Genomic DNA, 22,628 nt, shown 5'->3' with positions numbered 1-22,628 from the left:
CACTATTCAGAGTCCTCCCGTTAGCCCTATACTCGACACATCTGTTGCTCCTACCAAATAAACCTGTTGGACTTTAACCTGGTGTTGTCAGACTTCTTACTGTGTTTACCCCAGTCCAACGCTGGCATCTCCATATCAGAAAAAACTAGAGCCAGAGGGCACAACCTCAGGCTAAAGGGACAATCCTTTAAAACAGGGATGAGGAGGGATTTCTTCAGCCAGAGAGTGGGGAATCTGTGGAACTCTTTGCTGCAGAAGGCTGTGGAGGCCAGGTCATTGAGTGTCTTTAAGACAGGGATAGATAGGTTCTTGATCAGTAAGGGGATTAGGGGTTATGGGGAAAAGGCAGGAGAATGGGGATGAGAAAAATATCAGCCGTGATATTCTCACTCGCTCCCAGCTGGTTTTATTCCCCGGCAGTTTCTCCAGTCGTTTCACAAACTGGTTTCTTCGATTTGAGTGCCGCGCATTGACCTCCTGATTGGCTCTGTTTTCTATGGACAGTCTATTCTCTCATTTTATGAAATCAGTCTTACCTACATCACAGTTCCACATTTACTCCTTTCAAACATTACATTGAATTCGATGATTTTACAATTGCTATTCGATAAGTTTGCGAGTGTTGATCAGCTGTGAACAAAATCTGATTCAGTATCAGATATATCCCGATTATAACTCTCCCCATTATCAGCCGGATTACAGGAAACTATCCCAGGCACATTCCAAAACTTTACTACCTGGCTGACATGGTCCAGTGGTTAACACTGGCACAGTGGTTAGCACTGCTGCCTCGCAGCACCAGTGACCAGGGTTTGATTCCTAACATGGGTCACTGTCTGTGCAGAATTTGCACATTCTCCCCGTGTCTGCGTGGGTTTCTTCTGGGTGCTCCGGTTTCCTCCCTCAGTCTGAAAGACATGCTGGTGATCAGCCATGGTAAATGTGTGGCATTGCAGGAATTGGGTGGGGGATAGGGCCTGGGTAAGGTACTCTGTCAGAGAGCCAGTGCAGACTCAATGGGCCAAATGGCCTCTTCTGCACTGGAGGGATTCTGTGATTCTATTCTGCTTATGCCAATCTTCATTGAAGTCAAAAATTTAATTCCACCTCATTAAACAAAGGATTTTTATGGGAAGACTGTTTGAGATTCTCTGTAGTTAAGAGTGAGCTGATCGAATAGCTCATTCCAGTCAAACAAAGGACAATTCTCAATGCAGAATTACTTGTTGATTTCAAAGCATTTGTCTAAATGTTGCTGAGAATACAGAGTATGGTCAGAGTGAGTGCAAAAGCTCTCAGGCAGTGTGTAATTGATGGGAGAGGACACTCTCTGTGACACTTGCTGTAGATTTTCACTCCTGACATCTGTTGGGAGATATTCATTGGTTGCCAGACATCTCTGCACAATTTGATCCGCAGCTTTCAGGAATGACGTTGATGACTCCCACCAGCGTCACCTCCTAATGAGCAAAATTACAGATAAGTGTGCTTTCTCAGCACAGGACATGATGTCCTCAGTCTGACTTCCATCTCTGCCACCTCTCCATCACCTGCTGTCTCCCTATCACTGTGATTTCAGCATTTACCCTTTCCATTCATTCCTCAGCTAACCACTTCTCAACGATAAATCTGTACCCGTTTACTCCTCACACTCCTGTTCTCTACCCTCCTGCCCCCAGGATTTCATCTGCGCTGAGTTCTGCAGCCACTGTATTGGGACACAGACCGGGTACATGGTCAGAGAGAACAATCCAAAATATTTACATCCACTTAAAACCAGGCTTTAGATTTAATGTCATAACTAAGAATTCACATCTCTGACAGTGCGGCACTCCCTCAGCACTGACCCTCTGACAGTGTGGCACTCCCTCAGCACTGACCCTCTGACAGTGCGGCACTCCCTCAGCACTGACCCTCTGACAGTGCGGCACTCCCTCAGCACTGACCCTCTGACAGTGCGGCACTCCCTCAGCACTGACCCTCTGACAGTGCGGCACTCCCTCAGCACTGACCCTCTGACAGTGCGGCACTCCCTCAGTACTGACCCTCTGACAATGCGGCACTCCCTCGGCACTGACCCTCTGTCAGTGCGGCACTCCCTCAGCACTGACCCTCTGACAGTGCGGCACTCCCTCAGTACTGACCCTCTGACAATGCGGCACTCCCTCAGCACTGACCCTCTGACAGTGCGGCACTCCCTCAGCATTGACCCTCTGACAGTGCAGCGCTCCCTCAGCACTGACCCTCTGTCAGTGCGGCACTCCCTCAGCACTGACCCTCTGTCAGTGCGGCACTCCCTCAGCACTGACCCTCTGACAGTGCGGCACTCCCTCAGCACTGACCCTCTGACAGTGCGGCACTCCCTCAGCACTGACCCTCTGACAGTGCGGCACTCCCTCAGTTCTGCTATCCTCTGCGTTACAGATACCAAATAATTCTTACTGACCACATACCTACATCTTGAAAGAAAATATTTTTAATTGCGGTTTGCCGAATGTGAAATTGTGGGTAAAGATGCACCTACTCAGCTCCATGGATCCTTACGTCCAGGAACATATCCAGTGAGCTGCAGGGAAGCTGAGACCCAGAGAAGGCCAGAGAGCTGCCTGGAAGCAGCGTCAATACAGGGTGGGGGGGAGGTTCTCACATTCTTTCTCCATTTGGCTGTGGCAATTTCACAACAAGAAATGTGTCTGAAGTGGCAAGTTGGAGCCAGTGGTTTTGCTGTGCTGGTTTTGGAGTGTTTTTGATTTTTACAGGTATTTAGTGGTTCCAGCGGATCACCACTTCTGTCGATTTAATTCTTTTAAGATGGCTGATTAGTCCACAGCAGCAGATCTCAGACCCACGTGTCTGCCGTACTTTACATTGTAAAAAGTCTGACAACACCAGGTTTTAGTCCAAATCGGTTGGACTAAAACCTGGTGTTGTCAGACTTTTTACTGTGTTTACCCCAGTCCAACGCCGGCACATCCACATCATTAGTACTTTACATTTACAGAGTGAGTTTCCCCCTTACGCTGTAAAAAGCAGGCAGACTCGGATATTCTACATTCAGGATTCCATAACGGAATCTTCTTCTTCAAGGGCTGGCTGGTATTGGGTAGCCTCCTGATCCCGTTTGGATTTCAGAGCCGTTATCCCCACTTGTGACCACTGCCAGTCCCAGAAAGTGAAATTACTCAGAATTCGCAGTCATTGTCGGCGGGATCATCACACGGAAATCCCCAGGATTTGCTCCTGAGCTGATGCTGAACCCAAACTTCAGATAACTGTTCCAGCTCCTCACACATCACAGAGTCACAGTGCAATACCACGGTGCAGGAGAGACCCTTCTGAGCAGAGACTGATAGCCGAGTTCCGCACACATGAGGACGGCCCCAACCGGGACCTTGGGTTCATGTCGCACTATCTGTAACCCCCATGATTTGCCTCGGCTCGCAAAATCTCACTAACTGTCCTGCCTGGAGACAATACACATCTCTTTAACCTGTGCTTAACCCTCTCTCCACTCACATTGTCTGTACCTTGAAAACTTGATCACCTTAAAGACTCGCATTCCAATCATTATTCTGTAAATTGAGTTTGTGTCTTTATATGCCCTATTTGTGAATAGAATTCCCATTCACCCGATGAATCTATTTTGAAGAGGAGTTGGGAAGTTCTCCTGTTTTCTGGCCAATGTTTGTTCCTCAAGCACATTATCGTCTCATCATTACCGCAACACTGTTTGTGGGATCTTGCTGTGCATAAATTGTCTGCCACGTTTCCTATATTACACCAGTGACTCTGTTTCAAATAGTACTGAATTAGATTTAAAGTGTTCCGTGATGTCCTGAAGACTTGAAAGGTGCTATATAAACGCAGGTCTTTTTTCTCCATCTTTCAAGGTCTAGTTAACATTGTGGGAATGATTTGTACAGTGAGAAGTCTCACAACACCAGGTTAAAGTCCAACAGGTTTCATTGGTAGCACAAGCCACTAGCTTTCGGAGCGCTAGCTTCAGGAAAGCTGGTGTCGTTTGCTACCAAATAAACCTGTTGTTTTGGGAATCTGGCATCTCAATCCCATAGACGTGACTCTCAGCAGCTTCCAGCCCTCACAAATACATCAGGCCATTGGTTACCAATCACTGGCATTGTTTAGCCTGTAATAATCCTGAGGTTCTACTATTTACTGTATAATTCTTACACACATTGGACCTTCCAAAATGCATTACCTCACACTTGTCCAGATTAAACTCCATCTGCCAGCTCTCCACCCAAGTTTCCAACCGGTCTATATCTTGCTGTATCGTCCGACAATCCTCATCACTATCTGTAATTCCACCAATTTTGGTGTTGTCTGCGAACTTACGAATCAGATCAGCTACATTTTACTCCAGATCATTTATATATACACAATGAACAACAAAGGTCCCAGAACTGATCCCCGTGGAACATCACTAGTCACAGCTGTCCATTCAGATAAGCACCCTTCCACAGCTATCATCTGTCTTCTGTGGCCAAGCCAGTGCTGTGTCCATCTTGACATCTCTTCTCTGATCCTGTGAAACTTCACCTTCTGCACCAGTCTGCCATGAGGGATCTTGTCAAAGGCCTTACTGAAGTCCATGTAGACAACATCCACTGCCCAATCCTTATCAACCATCTTCGTCACTTTCTCAAAAAAATTGATCAAGTTAGTGAGACACGGCCTCCCCTTCACAAAACCATGCTGTCGATCACTAATAAGTCCATTTCTTTCCAAATGTGAGTGAATCCTGTCCCTAAGAATCTTTTCCAATAATTTCCCTACCACTGATGTGAGGCTCACTGGCCTGTAATTTCCTGGGTTATTCCTGTTGTCCTTCTTAAACAAAGGAACAGCATTGGCTATCCTCCTCCGCTCCTCTGAAACTTCAGCTGTGGCCAATGAGGATACATTTAGCTTCCCTCCTCCATCTGAACTATTCTCCACTCCGATCCTAGCTGTCTCTTTCAATCCTTTGTGCACAGTTCCTCCTCTCTGATGTTTCATTCTAGCTTCCATTTCCCTGCCAAATTATTCAGACCCTCCCCCTATAACAGGGCTTAACATTCCTACGAGGACATTGGCCTCAGCTCTGTTGCAGAGAAACCCAGCCACCCTGAGAGGTCCCTCCAGCTCCCAAACTGATTGGGATGATCCAGGAATCGGAAACCCTCCTTCCTGAACTATTTCTCCAAACACGGAGACCTGTTAAATGCTCCTGTTCCTATACTCGCTAATCCAGGCCAGTGAAAATACTCCAGGCTCCAGACTCCCGTTAGCTTCTTGCTTTCTAACTTTCTCATTAGTTCCTCACACACAGACTGTGTGTCCTCAATCCTTTTCCTCTGATCATTGGTTTCTGTGTGGACCATGAGTCGATGCCGGTCTCTCGGGTGGGGTGAGGACCCCCCCCCCCCCCCCCCCCCCCACACAACCCTCACCCACTCCCCCCCTCTCCCCAGTGTGAATCCCCTGGGTGGACTCCGGGAAGCACAGACTGCCCCAAATTCACCCAAATGTGTCCAAAAAACTGGTGGGAAAATCTCCCGTTTTCCCACCTTTTGGGCACTTTGCTTTTTTTTGGAAAATCGCCCACACGGAGGCTCGAGAAAGATAATAGAGGCTAAAATGAGTGGGCAAAGATCTGGGAGGTGGAGAATAATGTGGGGAAATGGGAAACTGTCTATTGGGGAAACACAGAAACTGGGAACAGGCGTAGGCCATTTGGCCCTTCGAGCCGGCTCCTCCATGGGGCAATCATGGCCCCAATCTCAATGTAACCTTCTTCCCACACCCCTCGATGTCATTAAGGCTTGTCGGGGAAATTTAAAAAGCAGCACATTAAACGCTGGAAGATTGCAGGATTTATTCAAAGGGAAATTAAAGATCAAAGTGGGGAGGTTTGCTTCAGTTACATCGCACTTTGGTGAGGCTGTGTCTGGAATACTGCGCTCCTTAACGATTAGGGTAAGATTAGGGCCAGTCAGGGACAGTAGTGGGAAGTTGTGCGTGGAGCCTGAAGAGATAGGAGAGGCACTAAATGAATATTTTTCGTCAGTATTCACGCCGGAAAAAGTCAATGTAGTTGAGGAGAATACTGAGATACAGGCTTTTAGATTAGACGGGATTGAGGTACATAAGGAGGAGGTGTTGGCAATTCTAGAAAGTGTGAAAATAGATAAGTCCCCTGGGCCAGATGGGATTTATTCTAGGATTCTCCGGGAAGCTAGGGAGGAGATTGCAGAGCCTTTGGCTTTGATCTTCATGTCGTCATTGTCTACAGGGATAGTGCCAGAAGACTGGAGGATAGCAAATGTTGTCCCCTTGTTTAAGAAGCGGAGTAGAGACCATCCTGGGAATTATAGACCGGTGAGCCTTATTTCTGTTGTGGGCAAAGTTTTGGAAAGAATTATAAGGGATAGGATTTATAATCATCTAGAAAGGAATAATTTGATATGTGATTGTCAACACGGTTTTGTGAAGGGTAGGTCGTGCCTCACAAACCTTATCGAGTTTTTTGAAAAGGTGACCAAAGAGGTGGATAAGGGTAAGGCAGTTGACGTGGTGTATATGGATTTTAGCAAAGGTTTCCCATGGCAGGCTACTGCAGAAAATGCAGATGCATGGGATTGAGGGTGATTTAGCAGTTTGGATCAGGAATTGGCTCGCTGATAGAAGACAGAGGGTGGTGGTTGATGAGAAATATTCAACCTGGAGTTCAGTTACAAGGGGTGTGCCGCAGGGATCTGTTTTGGGGCCACTGCTGTTTGTCATTTTTATAAATGACCTAGATGAGGGTGTAGAAGGATGGGTTAGTAAATTTGCTGACGACACTAAAGTCGGAGGAGTTGTAGACAGTGAGGATGGATGTTACAGTTTGCAGAGGGACATAGATAAGCTGCCGAGCTGGGCCGAGAGGTGGAAAATGGAGTTTAATGCGGAAAAGTGTGAGGTGATTCACTTTGGAAAGAGTAACAGGATTACAGAGTATTGGGCTAATGGAAAGACTCTTGACAGTGTTGACGATCAGAGAGATCTCGGTGTACATGTGCATAGATCCCTGAAAGTTGGCACCCAGGTTGATAAGGTTGTTAAGAAGGTGTACGGTGTGTTAGCTTTTATTGGTAGAGGGTACAGAAAAGATTTACCAGGATGTTGCCTGGTATGGAGGGCATTAGATATGAGGAGAGGTTGGAGAAACTTGATTTGTTCTCACTGGAATGATGGAGGTTGAGGGGAGACCTGATAGAAGTCGACAAGATTATGAGAGGCATGGACAGAGTGGATAGTCAGAAGCTTTTTCCCAGGGTGGAAGAGTCAATTACTAGGGGACACAGGTTTAAGGTGCGAGGGGCAAGGTTTAAGGGAGATGTACAAGGCAGACTTTTTACACAGAGAGTAGTGGGTGCCTGGAACTCATTGGGGGGGGGAGGTAGTAGAAGCAGATACGACAGTGAGTTTTAAGGGGAGTCTTGATAAATAGATGAATAGGATGGGAATAGAGGGATATGGTCCCCAGAAGGGTAGAGGGTTTTAGTTCAGACGGGGGCAGCATGGTCAGTGCAGGCTCAGAGGGGCGAAGGGCCTGTTCCTGTGCTGCAAATGCAGCTTCTGGGGCACCAGGGTCCATCCTTCCCCACTTTGCCATTCTGTTTGCCACTGGCTGTCTCCTTGCCTGCTTAATATCCAGATACAGGGCAAGGTGTTTCTCGCAGGTACCGTCCCCCACAGAGGATACCAAATCAATGGCAGTATTAAGACTAGTGACATATTTTACTCAAAAATGTAGGTTTTAAGGAGCGTGTGAAAATGGGGATGGAGGGGTAAAGAGGTGGAGAGAATTCCGGAGCCGAGGTGACTGAAGGAATGGCCACCAAAGGTGGAGTGATTAGAACCAGCGATTCCGAAGAGGTCACAGCTGGAGAAACAGAGACTGTGGAAAGGTGGTGGGAAAGAGGGCATTTAAACTGGAGATAAAAATGTTAGATTTAAGGCTTTATTGGATCAGGAACCGAAGCAGCTGAATGATTGCAGAGGCTGATGGGTGAACAGGAATCAGTAAGCGTCCTGATAAAAGCTGCAGAAATTTTTGTGGGATCCTGCTGTGCACAAATTTGTTGCTGTGATCCATACATTATGAGAGTGACTCTGCTTCACTTCCTTGACTGTTTCAAGACATCCTGCCATCGCGAACGTTCCTGCAGAAACACAAGTCTTTCTCTTCAAACTGAACAGGAACGAGATCTGAGGGGGGTCCAGTGCATCAATCTCAGCTGCCTCCAGCACAGGGTAAATGGCAGCAAAACATCCAGCCAAAGATTCTAGAGACCATTCGCAGAGGGTCCCAGTGCAGACTTGAAGAGTTTGAGCCGTTGGTGTGAGAAGGTTTGGCTTCACCCTGCCAGGAGCACCCCCTTTAGATCTGGGCTTCATATCACTGTGGAGTTTCTTGTGAAGCTGTAAGAGGGCCATGCTGCCTGATAAAGAGTAAAAAGTCTGACAACACCAGGTTTTAGTCCAACCTATTTCCACATCATGCCTGATAAAGAGTGCAGGTCATGGGAAAGCTGCAGGAAATTCAGCAAAACAGGTTATACTGCATTGTCAGTGCAGAGTGATGGATGATTTAACCAGTGGACAGGATCAACTGGGGGGCTGGTGTGTGCAAGTGTGTGCATTTACTTAGATATAGAGACAAGAATTAATGTGCTCATACAAGGAACACAACAGGTTTTCATGCAGATATAGTGAGTAAGCAGATACAAACAGCGGGTACAAAGGAGTTTGAAAGAAAATGGCATGTCAGAGTCACAGTCAGAGAGCTGAGAAAAGGCCCTTCGGTCCATTAAGTGCATGCATGATTACAATCACGAATGGAACATTAATTTTCCAACACTTGTCCCTTATCCATTCGAGTGTTTTGATATTTCAGGTGCTCATCCAAATTCTTTTTACAGGTTTTAAGTTTCCAGCCTCCACTCTCTTCCCAGGTAACACATTCCAGATTCCCAAAACTCTCTGAGTAAAAAGGTTTTTGCTTAAATTCCCTCTGAATCTCCTTCCCCTCACCCTAAAACTCTGCCCCCTTATGATTGACCCCTCAACCAAGGGGAACAGCTGCTCCCTATTCCCCCTGTCCCTACCCCTCATAATCTTATACACCTCGATCATGTCCCCCCTCAGCCTTCTCTGCTCTAGGGAAAACAATCCAAGCCCATCCAGCCTGTCCTTACAGCTCAAATGTTCCACCCCAGGCAGCATCCTGGTGACCCTCCTCTGCATCCCCTCCAGTACAATCACATCCTTCCTATAGTGAGGTGACCAGAACTGCACACCGTACCCCAGCTGTGGCCTCCTCAACACCCTCTACAATTCCAACATTATCTCCTTGCTCTTGTATTCTACACCGTGACTGATAAAAGTCCCATTTGTCTGATTAACAATCCTATTCATCTGCTCTGCTATCTTCAGGGATCGGTGAACAATTCCCCCAAGATCAGTCTGTTCCTTTGAGCTTCCCAGTGTCCTGTCGTTCATTAAATACTCCCTCGTCTTGTTGCCTCTTCCAAAGTTCCAACACCTTGCACTTATCAGGGTTAAATACCAGGTGCCATTTCTCTGCCCATCTGACCAATCCGTAACAAACAAAGAATAAAGTACAGCAGAGGAACAGGCCCTTCGGTCCTCCAAGCCTGTGCTGACCAAGCTGCCCAAACTAGACTGAAAAAAAACCTTCTGCCCTTTTACTTGGTCCGTATCCCTCTATTCCCTCCATATTTATCTACCCATCCAGATGCCGCTTAAATGTTACTAATGTTCCTGCTTCCACCACCTCCTCTGGCAGCCACATTCTCCCCATGTCTGTGTGGGTTTCCTCTGGGTGCTCCAGTTTCCTCTCTCAGTCCAAAGATGTGTGGGTTAGGATGATTTTCCATGCTAAATTGCCTATTAGTTTCCCGGGATTGCAGGTTAGAGAGATTAGCAGGGTACCTGTGTGGGAATAGGGTCTGGGTGGGATTGTTGTCAGTGCAGACTCGATGGGCTGAATGGCCTTCTCCAGCACTGTAGGGATTCTATGAAGGAGCAGCGCTCCGAAAGCTCGTGATTCCAAATAAACCCGTTGGACTTTAACTTGGTGTTGTGAGACTTCTTAGTGTGCCCACCCCAGTCCAACACCGGCATCTCCACATCATGGAAAAGGTTAGCAGAGGGATCTGGGGTACAGATACACAAATCATTGACACAGGCTAATTGAAAACACAGACCCAGTTCTAGAAAGGTAAAATTGAAAAACAGGGAAATTATGTTCTGTTTGGTTTGATCATTTTCAGAGTTCTAGATTCTATTTTTGAAAAAGAATGTCAAAGATTCAGGGGAAGACACAAAACAGGTTGACCAGAGAATGAGATCAGAACCGAGAGCTTATACCCGTCAGAAAAGAATGAACAAGCTGAAACACTTTTCTTTATAAAGGGAAACACTGAAAGGTGATCAAATGGATTCAGATTATGAAAGGAATAGATGAGATAGATGGAAAGACAGAGGTTGGGATTTTCCAACCTCATCATAGTGGACGGTTGCAGGATATTCATCAGCCCAGCCAAAAGTCCATCGACTTTCTGCCAGTAATTCCACTTACAGGGGAGACCAGAACTTGGGGTCATAAATAAATCCAGCAGGGATTTCAGGAGAAACTTTGGACCCAATTCAATGTTCCCTTCATTGGACATGTTTTGGGTGGAGTGCAGTGGGGTAGCATGTAAAATGTGTTGGACGCCCAGCCCACTGACGCCTGGCCCATTGTACAGAGCGGGGATGTGGGTGTAAATCACCCAATAGGCCACTCACCCTTAGGCCTATTAAAGCCTTTAACTGTCCAATTAATTGGCAATTAGGTGCTTCATTCTGCCTCCACTATTTAGGCAAGCCAGAATGCAAGGACCCAGTCCTTCTTTACCCAGAGAGTGATGTGAATACGGAAGTTGTGACCAGAGAATCATAGAATTCCTACAGTGCAGAAGGAACCCATTCGGCCCATCAAGCCTGCACTGACCACAATCCCACGCAGGCCCTATCCCCGTAACTGTTACCCTGTGAGTCCCCCAACATTTAAGAGGCAATTTACCATGGCCAATCAATGTAACCGACCCATCTTTGGATTGTGGGAGGAAACTGGAACACACAGAGGAAACCCACGCAGACACGGGGAGAACGTGCAAACTCTACACAGACAGTGACCTAAGCTGGGAATCTAACCTGAGTCCCTGGTGCTGTGAGGCAGCAGTGCTAACCACTGTGCCACCGTGCTGCCTCACTGGGATTAGTTGAGGTAAAGAGTACAGAGACATTTAAGGGGAACCAGATGAACACACAAGAAAAAAAGAATAAAATGCTATGGTGAAAGGATGAGATGGAGATGGGAGAGGGCTCTAATGGAGCTTAGCATGGATCAATGGGGCTGAATGACCTGTTTCTGTGCTGTATAAAGGCTCAAACACTTTGTAGTTGAGGAGAATGCGGTAATTTTTATTTTTGCAATTGAATTGAAGATGAATTCGTAATTGTGATATTTTGTCTTTCTTTCAGAATGTCTCCCACTCTCCGGTTCCCGCTCCGGTTCCTGCTCCACCTCCCGCTCCGGTTCCCATTCCAGCTCCTGTATTGAGTGCCCCTGGTGCAAGACCAGAGGATGAGCTTGAACGTTTGACAAAAAGGATGTTGTACGACATGGAGAACCCACCATCTGATGATTATTTTGGTAAAGGAACTGAATAGAGGCTTTACCTGAATCAAATCCAAATGGAAATTGGATCGGTTGGGATCCAATAATAGGAGGCAGAGAGTTGGTATCAATGGGTGCTATTCTGATTGGCAGTTGGTGACTAGTGGAGTGCCCCAGGGATCGGTGCTGGGGCCTCAACTGTTTACCATTTATACAGATGATCTGAAGGAGGGGGCTGAGTGTGGGGTGACGAAATTTGCTGATGACGCAAAGATAAGTGGAAAAGCAAATTGCGTGGAGGGTGTGGAAAGTCTGCAGAGAGATCTAGATAGGCTGAGTGAGTGGGCGAGGACCTGGCAGACGGGGTACAATGTTAGCAAGTGTGAGGTTATCCACTTTGGCAGAAATAATAGTAGGAGGGATTATTATTTAAAAGGCGAAAAACTGCAGCATGCTACGGTGCAGAGGGACCTGGGGGTCCTTGTGCACGAGTCGCAAAATCCCAGTCTGCAGGTGCAGCAGGTGATCAGGAAGGTGAATGGGATGCTGGCCTTCATAGCGAGGGGGATAGAATATAAAAGCAGGGAGGTCTTGCTGCAACTGTACAGGGCACTGGTGAGGCCGCAGCTGGAGTACTGTGTGCAGTTTTGGTCGCTGCACTTGCGCAAGGATATTTTGGCCTTGGAGGGAGTGCAGAGGAGGTTCACTAGACTGATACCAGAGATGAGGGGGTTGGACTAAATAGACTGGGTCTGTACTCGTTGGAGTTTAGAAGGCTGAGGGGGGATCTTATAGAGACGTATAAGATAATGAAGGGGATGAATAGGGTAGAGGTAGAGAGATTCTTCCCACTCAGAAAGGACAGCAGGACTAGAGGACACGGCCTCAAGTTAAGGAGGGGGGCAGTTTAGAACGGAGTTGAGGAGGAACTTCTTCACTCAAAGGGTGGTGAATCTCTGGAATTCTCTGCCCGTTGAAGTGGTGGAGGCTACCTCGCTGAATGTATTTAAGTCACGGGTAGATAGGTTTCTGATAGACAAGGGAATTAAGGGTTATGGGGAGAAAGCGGGAAAGTGGAACTGATCCACTTCAGATCAGCCATGATCTTATTGAATGGCGGGACAGGCTCGAAGGGCTAGATGGCCTACTCCTGCTCCTATTTCTTATGTTCTTATGGATTATTTTCCTTAATAGAATCACAGAATCATACAGTGTAGAAAAGGCCCTTCGGCCCATTGAGTCTGAATAAGACACAAGAAGCACCTGAACTCCCACCAAATCCCATCTGCCAGCACGTGGCCCTGAATGTTATGATGTGCCAATTGCTCATCCAGATACTTTATATGAGGCATCCCACCTCCACCACCCTCCCAGGCTGCACATTCCTAGACCTTCAGCACACTCTGGGTAAAAATTTTTTTCCCCACATCCCCACTAAACCTCCTGCCCCCACTTTGAACCTATGTCACCTTGTAACTGATCCTTCAATGAAGAGGAACAGTTGCTCCTTATCAACTCTATCTATGTCTCTCATAATTTTGTACACCTTGATCAGGTAACTCCTCAGTCTTCTCTGTTCGAACAAAAACAACCCAAGCCCTACTCAACCTCTCTTCATAACTTAAATGTTCCATTCCAGGCAGCATCCTGGTGAATCTCCTCAGCACCCCCTCCAGTGCAATCACATTCTTCCGATAATGTGGCAACCAGGACTGCACACAATACTCCAGCTGTGGCCCTTGAACAACGATGGCTTAGGGTGATTTGTTTGAGTTGTATGAGGGACAGGATAGGGACAATTATAGAATGGACAAGATAAACTTGTTTCCCTTGGAGAATTCTAAAACCTGTGGATTTAGATTCAAGGTAAAGTTTAAAGTTTATTTATTTATTAGTATCACAAGTAGGCTTACATTAACACTGCAGTGAAGTTACTGTGAAACTCCTGTAGTCACCACAGTCATGTGCCTGTTCGGGTACACTGAGGGAGAATTTAGAATGGTCAATGCACCTAACCAGCGCCTTTCGGACTGTGGGAGGAAAGTGGAGCACATGGAGCAAATTCACACAGACATGGGGAGAACGTGCAGACTCAGCACAGATAGTGACCCAAGCCGGGAATGGAACCTGGGTCCCTGGCATTTAGCAGTGCTAAACATTGTGAGTTCTTGGGGTGAAGGGGCCTAAATGGTATGGAGAAAGTGGAACCAGGCTATTGAGTTGGATGATAAGCAATGACTAGAATGAATGGAGGCTGAATGGCTTCTTCCTGCTCCTAGTTTCCATGTTCTAAGTTTTGGTCTCCTTTTTTAAGGAAAGATATTATTGCAGGCAGTTCAGAGAAGGTTCACTGGGATGATCCCCCGTTTGGAGGAATTGTCTTATCGAGTCATAGAGGTTTACAGCACAGAAACAGGTCCCTTGGCCCAACTTGTCCATGCTGCGCTTTTTTTTAAAACCCCTAAGCTAATCCCAATTGCCCACATTTGGCCCATATTCCTCCATACCCATCATACCCATGTAACTATCTAAATGCTTTTTAAAAGATAAAATTGTACCCGCCTCTACGACTAGTTCTGGCAGCTTGTTCCAGACACTCACCACTCTCTGTGTGAAAAAACTGCCTCTCTGGACACTTTTGTATCTACCCCCCTCTCACTTAAATCTATGCCCTCTAGTTTTAGATTCCCCTACCTTTGGCAAAAGATATTGACTATCTACCTTGTCTATGCCCCTCATTATTTTATAGACCTCTATAAGGTCATCCCTCAGCCTCCTACGCTCCAGAGATAAAAGTTCCAATCTATTCAGCCTCTCCTTATAACTCAATCCATCCTAGCATCCTAGTAAATCTTTTCGGCGCTCTTTCTAATATTAATATTAATAATATCCTTTCTATAATAGGGTGACCAGAATTGCACACAGTGGCCAATGTGGCCTTACCAATGTCTTGTCCAACTTTAACAAGATTTCCCAACTTCTATATTCAATATGAAGAAAGATTAAAAAGCTTGGGATTCTTCTCATTGGAATTGAGAAGAACGAGAGGTGATCTCATTGAAACATAGAGGCTTGACAGGGTAAATGCTGAGACAAATGTCTAGGACCAGAGGGCAGAATCTCAGAACAAAGTGGCAACAATTTAAGACTGAGATGGGAAGAAATTTCTTCTCTCTGGGATTTGTGAGTTTTGGAACTCCATGTCATAAGTTTTGATTAGTAAGTGGGTGGGGGGTTACAGGGTAAGAGCAGGAAAGTGGACGTGAGGAATATCGGTTCAGCCATGATCCTATAGAAGGGGGGGCTGAGCGAGCTCGTGGGGCTGAACGGCCTACTCCTGTTCCTGTTTCTTATGGTCTTTTTCACAAGTTACTGTGCACGCAATTAGCTCATAGACAAACTGCCTGACTAAAATTGAAGAAATGAAAATGGGAGATTTTATATAACGGGCAATTGATCTGCAGTGCTACCTAGCAGTCAGTTAATTGAAAATCTACCACAGAGTTTCAGTGTTGTGTGATGGTAGCAGTGAGAGTGACAGCTCGCCTCACAACACCTCCCCATGTTTATATTGTACAATTTGTTCCATTCAGACACAATGTACATTCTGCTCTGGCAGTATTGACTCGGAGCTGATGAGCCTCCACAGATTACAGCGTTCCGCTTGTACGCTGGGCATGTTGCTATCAGATGCTAAACAGTTGTTATGCTCACATCATTCCAAATGCTACAATTATAGTGTCGTGAGTATTTTTCAAGATTAGCAGGACTCTTCCAAGATTTGGCAGGATTCCTGTGTTTCCAGGGAGAAATTGAACTGTTTGTGTGTTGACATTACTGGAGTACAGCACCATTACCAAGCTGCTGAGATTGCCTGGCTTTGTTCCACTTTTAATTCTTAGAATTATACAACATGCAGGAGGCCATTTGGCCCTCAAGTCAGTTCTTGCTCTTTGCTCTATTTTGTTAACCCCATACTCTTTCCCGCCTTCATTTTTGTTTTTACGTTTTTTCCAATCTAAGAAGGCATACGGTGTGTTGGCGTTCATTGGTAGGGGGATTGAATTTAGGAGTCGCAGCGTTATGTTGCAACTGTACACAACTCTGGTGCGGCCGCACTTGGAGTACTGTGTGCAGTTCTGGTCCCCACATTACAGGAAGGATGTGGAGGCTTTGGAGAGGGTGCAGAGGAGGTTTACCAGGATGTTGCCTGGTATGGAGGGGAGGTCCTATGAGGAGAGACTGAGGGATTTGGGGTTGTTTTCGCTGGAAAGAAGGCGGCTAAGAGGGGATCTTATTGAAACATATAAGATGATTAGAGGTTTAGATAGGGTGGATAGTGATAGCCTTTTTCCTCGGATGGAGAAATCTAGCACGAGGGGGCATGGCTTTAAATTAAGGGGGGGTAGTTATAGGACGGATGTCAGGGGTAAGTTCTTTACCCAGAGGGTGGTGAGGGATTGGAATGCCCTGCCTGCTGCAGTTGTAAATGCGCCTAGTTTGGGGGCGTTTAAGAGATCCGTGGATAGGTTTATGGACGAAAAGGGATTGGTTTAGGTTAGTGGGTCATTGTTTTGTAACTGGTCGGCGCAACATCGTGGGCCGAAGGGCCTGTTCTGCGCTGTAATGTTCTATGTTCTAATTCCCTTCTGAAAGTTGTTTTTCAGTCTTCCTCGTCACCCTTTCAGGCTCTATGTGCCTGGTCAGGAGCTGAAAATCATTGTTTCCCCTGTCAGACAGGAGGCAGCTGGAATCAGAAAGTGAGAGAGTTACTCTCAGTCAAGTAGACCTGTGCTCAGAGCCACCTGGAGAAACCTGTCCATTCTGGGCTCCTCACCTCAGTAAGGAGAGATTGTCCAGGGAGGGCACATGGAGCAAATTCATCAGAATGATCCTGGGGATGAAAGGGTTAAAGTTTGAGGACAAGTTGCACAGAGCTGGTGTATTCTTTGAGTTTCAAAGATTGGTGAGTGATCTGATTGAATACAGATCCCTTTTCCAGCGTTCCAGCATCTGGAAGGACGTGAAAACTGGCTACATTCAAAGCTGATGCTCTGGGTAGAAATTTGATTAAAGTACTTTGATCCTTTATTTTCCGTACATTATTTTATGGATTATAAGTACATGCTTGGCTTTGAACCCATAAACTCCCAAAATCTGGCAGACATCCCGTCCTGAGCTTCCCAGATCCGAGATCAGGTATCTAAAATGATAAAGGATTCATTTGGGTGATCAGAGAGAAGTTGTTTCCTCAGGTCTGGGGTGGTGGGGAGTGGGGAAGGTGGGAACTGGGGGAGTCCATAACAGAGGGAATCATTTTAAAGTTACAAGGTGTTGTTTAGGGTTAAATTCTGGAGCAGTTTTTAATGCGGAGGGTAGGGGAACTCCAGAATTTTGCCCCAAGAGACTGTGGAAGTAGATGGGGATTAATTAGAACTTTATAAACTGTGAATCCATGTGGATAGATATAAACAAACATAAATCACACATTCAAATGTGGTCTACGGGTCACCTGATAATTGAAAAGATGTGGAGAAAGAAACAAGTTTGGGAATTAGTGAAACAGCATTGAAGAATAATCACAGGAAGTTTAACTACCCGCAATTAATTAGTTAGAAGAGCAAAGTAAAAGGGATAAGGAACGGGATGGTGTATGGAACAGGAATCCTTTCCAATCCAGTATTTAAAAAAAACCACAGGAGAAATAACAAGCAGATCTTGTAACAGGGAATGAACCAGAGCAGAGAAAAGGACTAAACTTTAGGCAATAGTAACCATAACATAATGTGGCTAAAGATAATATTTGGGAAGGACAAAGTTTGATTAGAGTAATAGATTACAAAATATCCAATTTTAGGATTTGAGAATAAAACTGAGACAATAAGATGGACAAGAATATTGGTAATCAACAGTGCAGAATGGCAATGCGAAGCAGGTAAAATAGTTCAACAGAGTCCAAGAAATGAACTTCTCCTAAAAACTGAGATAAATTAAATATGAATTCATCACAGATAAAGGCATTAGGCAGAGATTAAGTGTAAGGAAAGATACAAATAAATACACAGATGACGTAATATTTTAATATTCTGAACCTCTGTGACTGTGACAGGAGAAAGTGTGACCAGAGAGAATACAAAGAGATTAAGAGAGAAATCAAAAACAAAACCCAACAAAGAGGCTAAGAAACTAAATTCTCAGGAACCTAAAATAAAGTGGAAAATATTCCACAAGCAGGCAATTAACAAAATAAAGTTGGAATGAGAATTGTGCCCCACAAAGGGATAGAATCACAGAGCGTGATAAGGAAATTGAAGAAATATTTAGCTTCAGAATTTACCAGGGAGCCGGCTGACATGGCATCAGAAAGTGAGATTAGACATTATAAAACCTCATTTGTATTAAAAAGAGCAGAATATTCAAAGTCAAAAGGATAAAGTCCTGATCGGAATGCATCAGTGTGAAGGAACTGGATATGGAGTAGCTGGCACACACTGCTACCACTGTGTACCAGTGTGAACAGAGAACATAAGAACATAAGAACATAAGAAATAGGAGCAGGAGTAGGCCATCTAGCCCCTCGAACCTGCCCCGCCATTCAATAAGATCATGGCTGATCTGCCGTGGCTCAGTTCCACATTCCCGCCCTCTCCCCATAACCCTTAATCCCCTCTCTTATCAAAAACCCATCAACCCGCGTCTTAAAAATATTTAGCGAGGCAGCCTCCATCACTTCAACGGGCAGAGAATTCCAGAGATTCACCACCCTTTGAGTGAAGAAGTTCCTCCTCAACTCCGTTCTAAACCGCCCCCCCCTTTATCTTGAGGCTGTGCCCTCTAGTCCTACTGTCCTTTCTGAGCGGAAAGAGCCTCTCCACCTCTATCCTAGCCATCCCATTCATCATCTTATATGTCTCAATGAGATCTCCCCTCATTCTTCTAAACTCTAACGAGTACAAGCCTAGTTTATTCAGCTTCTCCTCATAGCTCAACCCCCTCAACTCCGGTATCAGCCTAGTAAACCTCCTCTGCACTCCCTCCAAGGCCAAAATATCCTTGCATAAGTGCAGCGACCAAAACTGCACACAGTACTCCAGCTGTGGCCTCACCAATGCCCTATACAGCTGCAGCAAGACCTCCCTACTTTTATATTCAATCCCCCTCGCTATGAAGGCCAGCATCCCATTCGCCTTCCTGACCACCTGCTGCACCTGTAGGCTGGGTTTTTGCGACTCATGCACAAGGACCCCGAGGTCCCTCTGCACCGTCGCATGCTGCAGTTTTTCGCCATGTAAGTAATAGTCCTTCCTACCATTATTCCTACCAAAGTGGACCACCTCACACTTGCCAACATTAAATTCCATTTGCCAGTTCTTGGCCCATTCGCCCAGCCTATCTAGATCCTTCTGCAGACTCTCCACACAATTTGCCGTTTCACCAATCTTGGTGTCATCAGCAAATTTCGACACCGTACACTCGGTTCCCTCCTCCAGATCATCTATATAAATGGTAGATAGCTGAGGCACCGACCCCTGGGGCACCCCACTAGTCACCAACTGTCAATCCGAATAGCACCCATTGACCCCCACTCTCTGCCTCCTATTTGACAGGCAATCCTCTATCCACACTAGCACCCTACCCCCAACTCCATGCCCCCTGACCTTCTGTAATAACCTCTTGTGAGGTACCTTGTCAAACACCTTCTGAAAATCTAGAAACACCACATCCACCGGCTCTCCTCTATCCACCGCCCTAGACACATCCTCATAGAACTCCAGTAAATTTGTCAGACACGACTTCCCCTTAACGAAACCGTGCTGCGTCTGCTCTATCAAACAATTCTCCTCAAGATGCCTCGCTATTTTCTCCTTCATCACGGATACAGAGCAGCTGGTACACACTGCTCAAAATCCACTTTGTTGACACTGGCACACAGTGGTAGCAGAGTGACAGGAACATCAGTCAAGCTAACAGCACCGTCCTGGATGGAGTCAAGCTTCTTGAGTGTTACTGCATCAGATTCCTGGTCAGAGCGCTGTAGAGAGCAGAGATGTTTTGAACAGTCTAGAGAGAAAGTAATGTTTGCAATGGATTCAGTCTTTTACCTGCTGTTGTAACCATGGTGATGATGAGGTAGATTCAGGTAAACATTGTCCTGACCGCCAAAATGTTGCTGACGCCAACACAGTTGAATGAAGTGAAATGTGAAATATTGGGGAGGAATGTGAGGGATCCCGCTGTAAACGTACGCTGGTCATTCAGGGCAGGAGGGAAATAGAAGAACAGTCAGGTCAACGGTGATTGTATTGAGTGGCAGAGCAACCCTGAGGGGTCAAAAGCCTCAATCCTGCTCCTAACCCGTGTTCGTACACAATGCAAAGAGATCAGAAAAACAAAAGAAATCACTAGGCAAAGAACGCAAAGTTAAAAGTTTTAAAGTTTATTTATTAGCGTCTCAAGTAGGCTGACATTAACACTGCAATGAAGTTACTGTGAAAGTGCCCTAGTCGTCACATTCTGCCAGCTGTCTGGGTACACTGAGGGAGAATTTAGCACAGCCAATGCACTGAACCAGCATGTCTTTCAGAAGGAAACTGGAGCACCCGAAGGAACCCCACACAGACACAGGGAGAATGTGCAAACTTCACACAGACAGTGACCCAAACCGGGAATCGAATCTAGCTCCCTGGCACTGTGAGGCAGCAGGGCTAAACACTGTGCCACCGTGCCAATAAAAAAAAAGCAAAGAGTTAATGTTGGAATTGTCCAACACCTCAGATAGGTCACGTTGTATTGTGAGAACAGGCTGCTTTCTGGAGCTGAGATTACATAAAGAACATTCTGGAACTTTCACTCTGAAAGAGGAGAGATGGCAAGCTAGTTGGAAATGGATTATTGTTAGACTTGGCCAAAGCCATATTTTTAGAGATTTGTAAAGGAGAAAAAGTAATTTGAAGGATGGAGAGATTTCAGCAAGAAGTTCCAGAGACAGGAATCAGACAACAGATGGATCTACTTACACAGTGGGATGAGGAAGAGGAGGAAACGGGGAAAGGGGAACAGGACTATAGGTGGTTGCAGAGATTGGCTGGAGCAGCCATTAGAGACTTTCAAAGATGGCGTGTCTGATTTTGAACCTTTTTTAAAATTCTTTTTCACAGGATGTGGGTATCGCTGGCTGGCCAGCATTTATTGTCCATCCCTAGTTGTCCCTGAGAAGGGGGTGAGCTGCCTTCTTGAATCGCTGCAGTCCCTGAGATGTAGGTACATCCACAGTGCTGTTAGGGAGGGAATTCCAGGATTTTGACCCAATGACAGTGAAGTCAGGCAGAATATTTCCAAATCAGGATGGTGAATGATTTGGAGGAGAATTCAGGTGATGATGTTACAGGAAGGGCATCATAGTACTGGAAAAGATGCTGTGTGGATTTTCCCTCAATCTGGATGGCCATAAAATATTAGACAAGGGTCATGGGTGGAGGGGGGGACCGGTGGTGTTGAGATGGCAGCGCGGGCTCGTTGGGCCGAAGGGCCTGTTTCCCGGGCTGTTTTTGTTCTTTGCCTGGGGTGTATCCAGAGTTGGGTGATACTTGATAATTTTAATGATTTTTCACTGGACTTTAGAGGGTTAATGATTGAACGGAGAAATGTATCCAATATTGAAGTGCTCTTTGTGGTAGTAAGGGAACTAATTTAAGATAACCACAAATAAAATTAAAGAGGTTAAAAATATTTCTTACAGAGAGGGAAGTTAAAAAGTAAAACTGTCTGCCAGAAGCTGTTATTAAAGCCAAGTCCACACGTTCTTGCAAAGGGAATTATGTAATTGAGCACAGCAAGATTCCACAGACAACAATGAGATAATGACCAGACAATTGTTTTTGCGATGTAAGCTGAGAGAAATATTGACCAAGACTCTGGGGAGAACTGGCCGGAACTTTGTCAAACTGCGTAGAGTGCTGAAGGGCCTCAGTTTAAAGCCACATCTAAAAGACAGTTTAATAATTTAATTCAATCTCTGACATTTACCCTGAACAGGAAGGTTTAGTCCCTTGTACATGACTGTCAGTCATTGCTGCATTACAGATACGATGCCCTAATTGTCCATTTGTTTCCTCCACATCGAGTTTTCCTCCAGCTGAGAGCTGGGATTTATTCTGGAACCTCTTGTTTCAGGTTGCTGTTCTCGTTGTGGCGAGAGTGTTGTTGGGGAAGGAGCAGGATGCACAGCGATGGACCAAGTCTTCCACGTTGACTGCTTTACCTGTGTGACGTGTGGTCACAAGCTCAGAGGACAGCCCTTCTATGCTGTGGAGAAGAAATCTTTCTGTGAGCCCTGCTACATTGTGAGTATCAGATTAAATTCTTGTAACATACAAAGGCATAGAGTCATACAGTGCAGGAGAAACCCTTCGGCCCATCAGGCAAAGGCCAACGGTTTCATGCTAGCTTTAAAAAGAAATAAAGGTTCACGGCTTAGTAATCTTGACAACAACAACACTTGCTTTGTGGTTGAATATTAAGGTTCCTGACACAGAAATCTGCCAATCAGGGATCCAAAGTTTATTTATTAGTGTCATATGTAGGCTTACATTAACACTGCAATGAAGTTACTGTTCGGCTACACTAAGGGAGAATTTAGATTGGCAGTGCACCCAACCAAGACGTCTTTTGGGCTGTGGGAGAAAACCGGAGCACCCGGAGGAAACCCACGCAGACACGGGGAGAACATGCAGTCTCCGTACAGACAGTGACCGAAGCCAGGAATCGAACCTGGGTCCCTGGCGCTGCTCATCACTGTGCCACCTTGCTGGCTGGATCCGGAAAGGTATAGGAAGATACGTCAGATACTGAAATCTGAAACAAAGACAGAAAATGCTGGAAAATTTCAGCAAGT

The 22,628-nt window shown here is 45.8% G+C and overlaps 1 protein-coding gene and 1 long non-coding RNA gene across 2 annotated transcripts in view; one reads left to right on the top strand and one right to left on the bottom strand.

The window, feature by feature from the left end:
- The window catches only part of lpp (LIM domain containing preferred translocation partner in lipoma), a 191,877-nt gene that overhangs the window by 116,710 nt on the left and 52,539 nt on the right, over nt 1-22,628 (top strand). The window contains exons 5-6 of the mRNA XM_080186123.1: nt 11,599-11,770; nt 21,908-22,077. Of these exons, the coding sequence (XP_080042249.1) occupies nt 11,599-11,770; nt 21,908-22,077 (342 nt within the window). The remainder of the gene's footprint in view (nt 1-11,598; nt 11,771-21,907; nt 22,078-22,628) is intronic.
- Nucleotides 21,907-22,628, bottom strand: part of LOC145341198 (uncharacterized) — a 47,209-nt gene continuing 46,487 nt past the window's right edge. Inside the window, exon 3 of the long non-coding RNA XR_013886342.1 lies at nt 21,907-22,039. This is a non-coding gene — a long non-coding RNA (uncharacterized LOC145341198). The remainder of the gene's footprint in view (nt 22,040-22,628) is intronic.

Source organism: Carcharhinus amblyrhynchos, chromosome 3, assembly GCF_965287045.1.
Source record: "Carcharhinus amblyrhynchos chromosome 3, sCarAmb.v2.hapA, whole genome shotgun sequence".
NCBI classification, from domain to species: Eukaryota; Metazoa; Chordata; class Chondrichthyes; order Carcharhiniformes; family Carcharhinidae; genus Carcharhinus; species Carcharhinus amblyrhynchos.
Note: the sequence above shows the minus strand (reverse complement) of the source record. Positions and strands in the feature narration are given on the sequence as shown.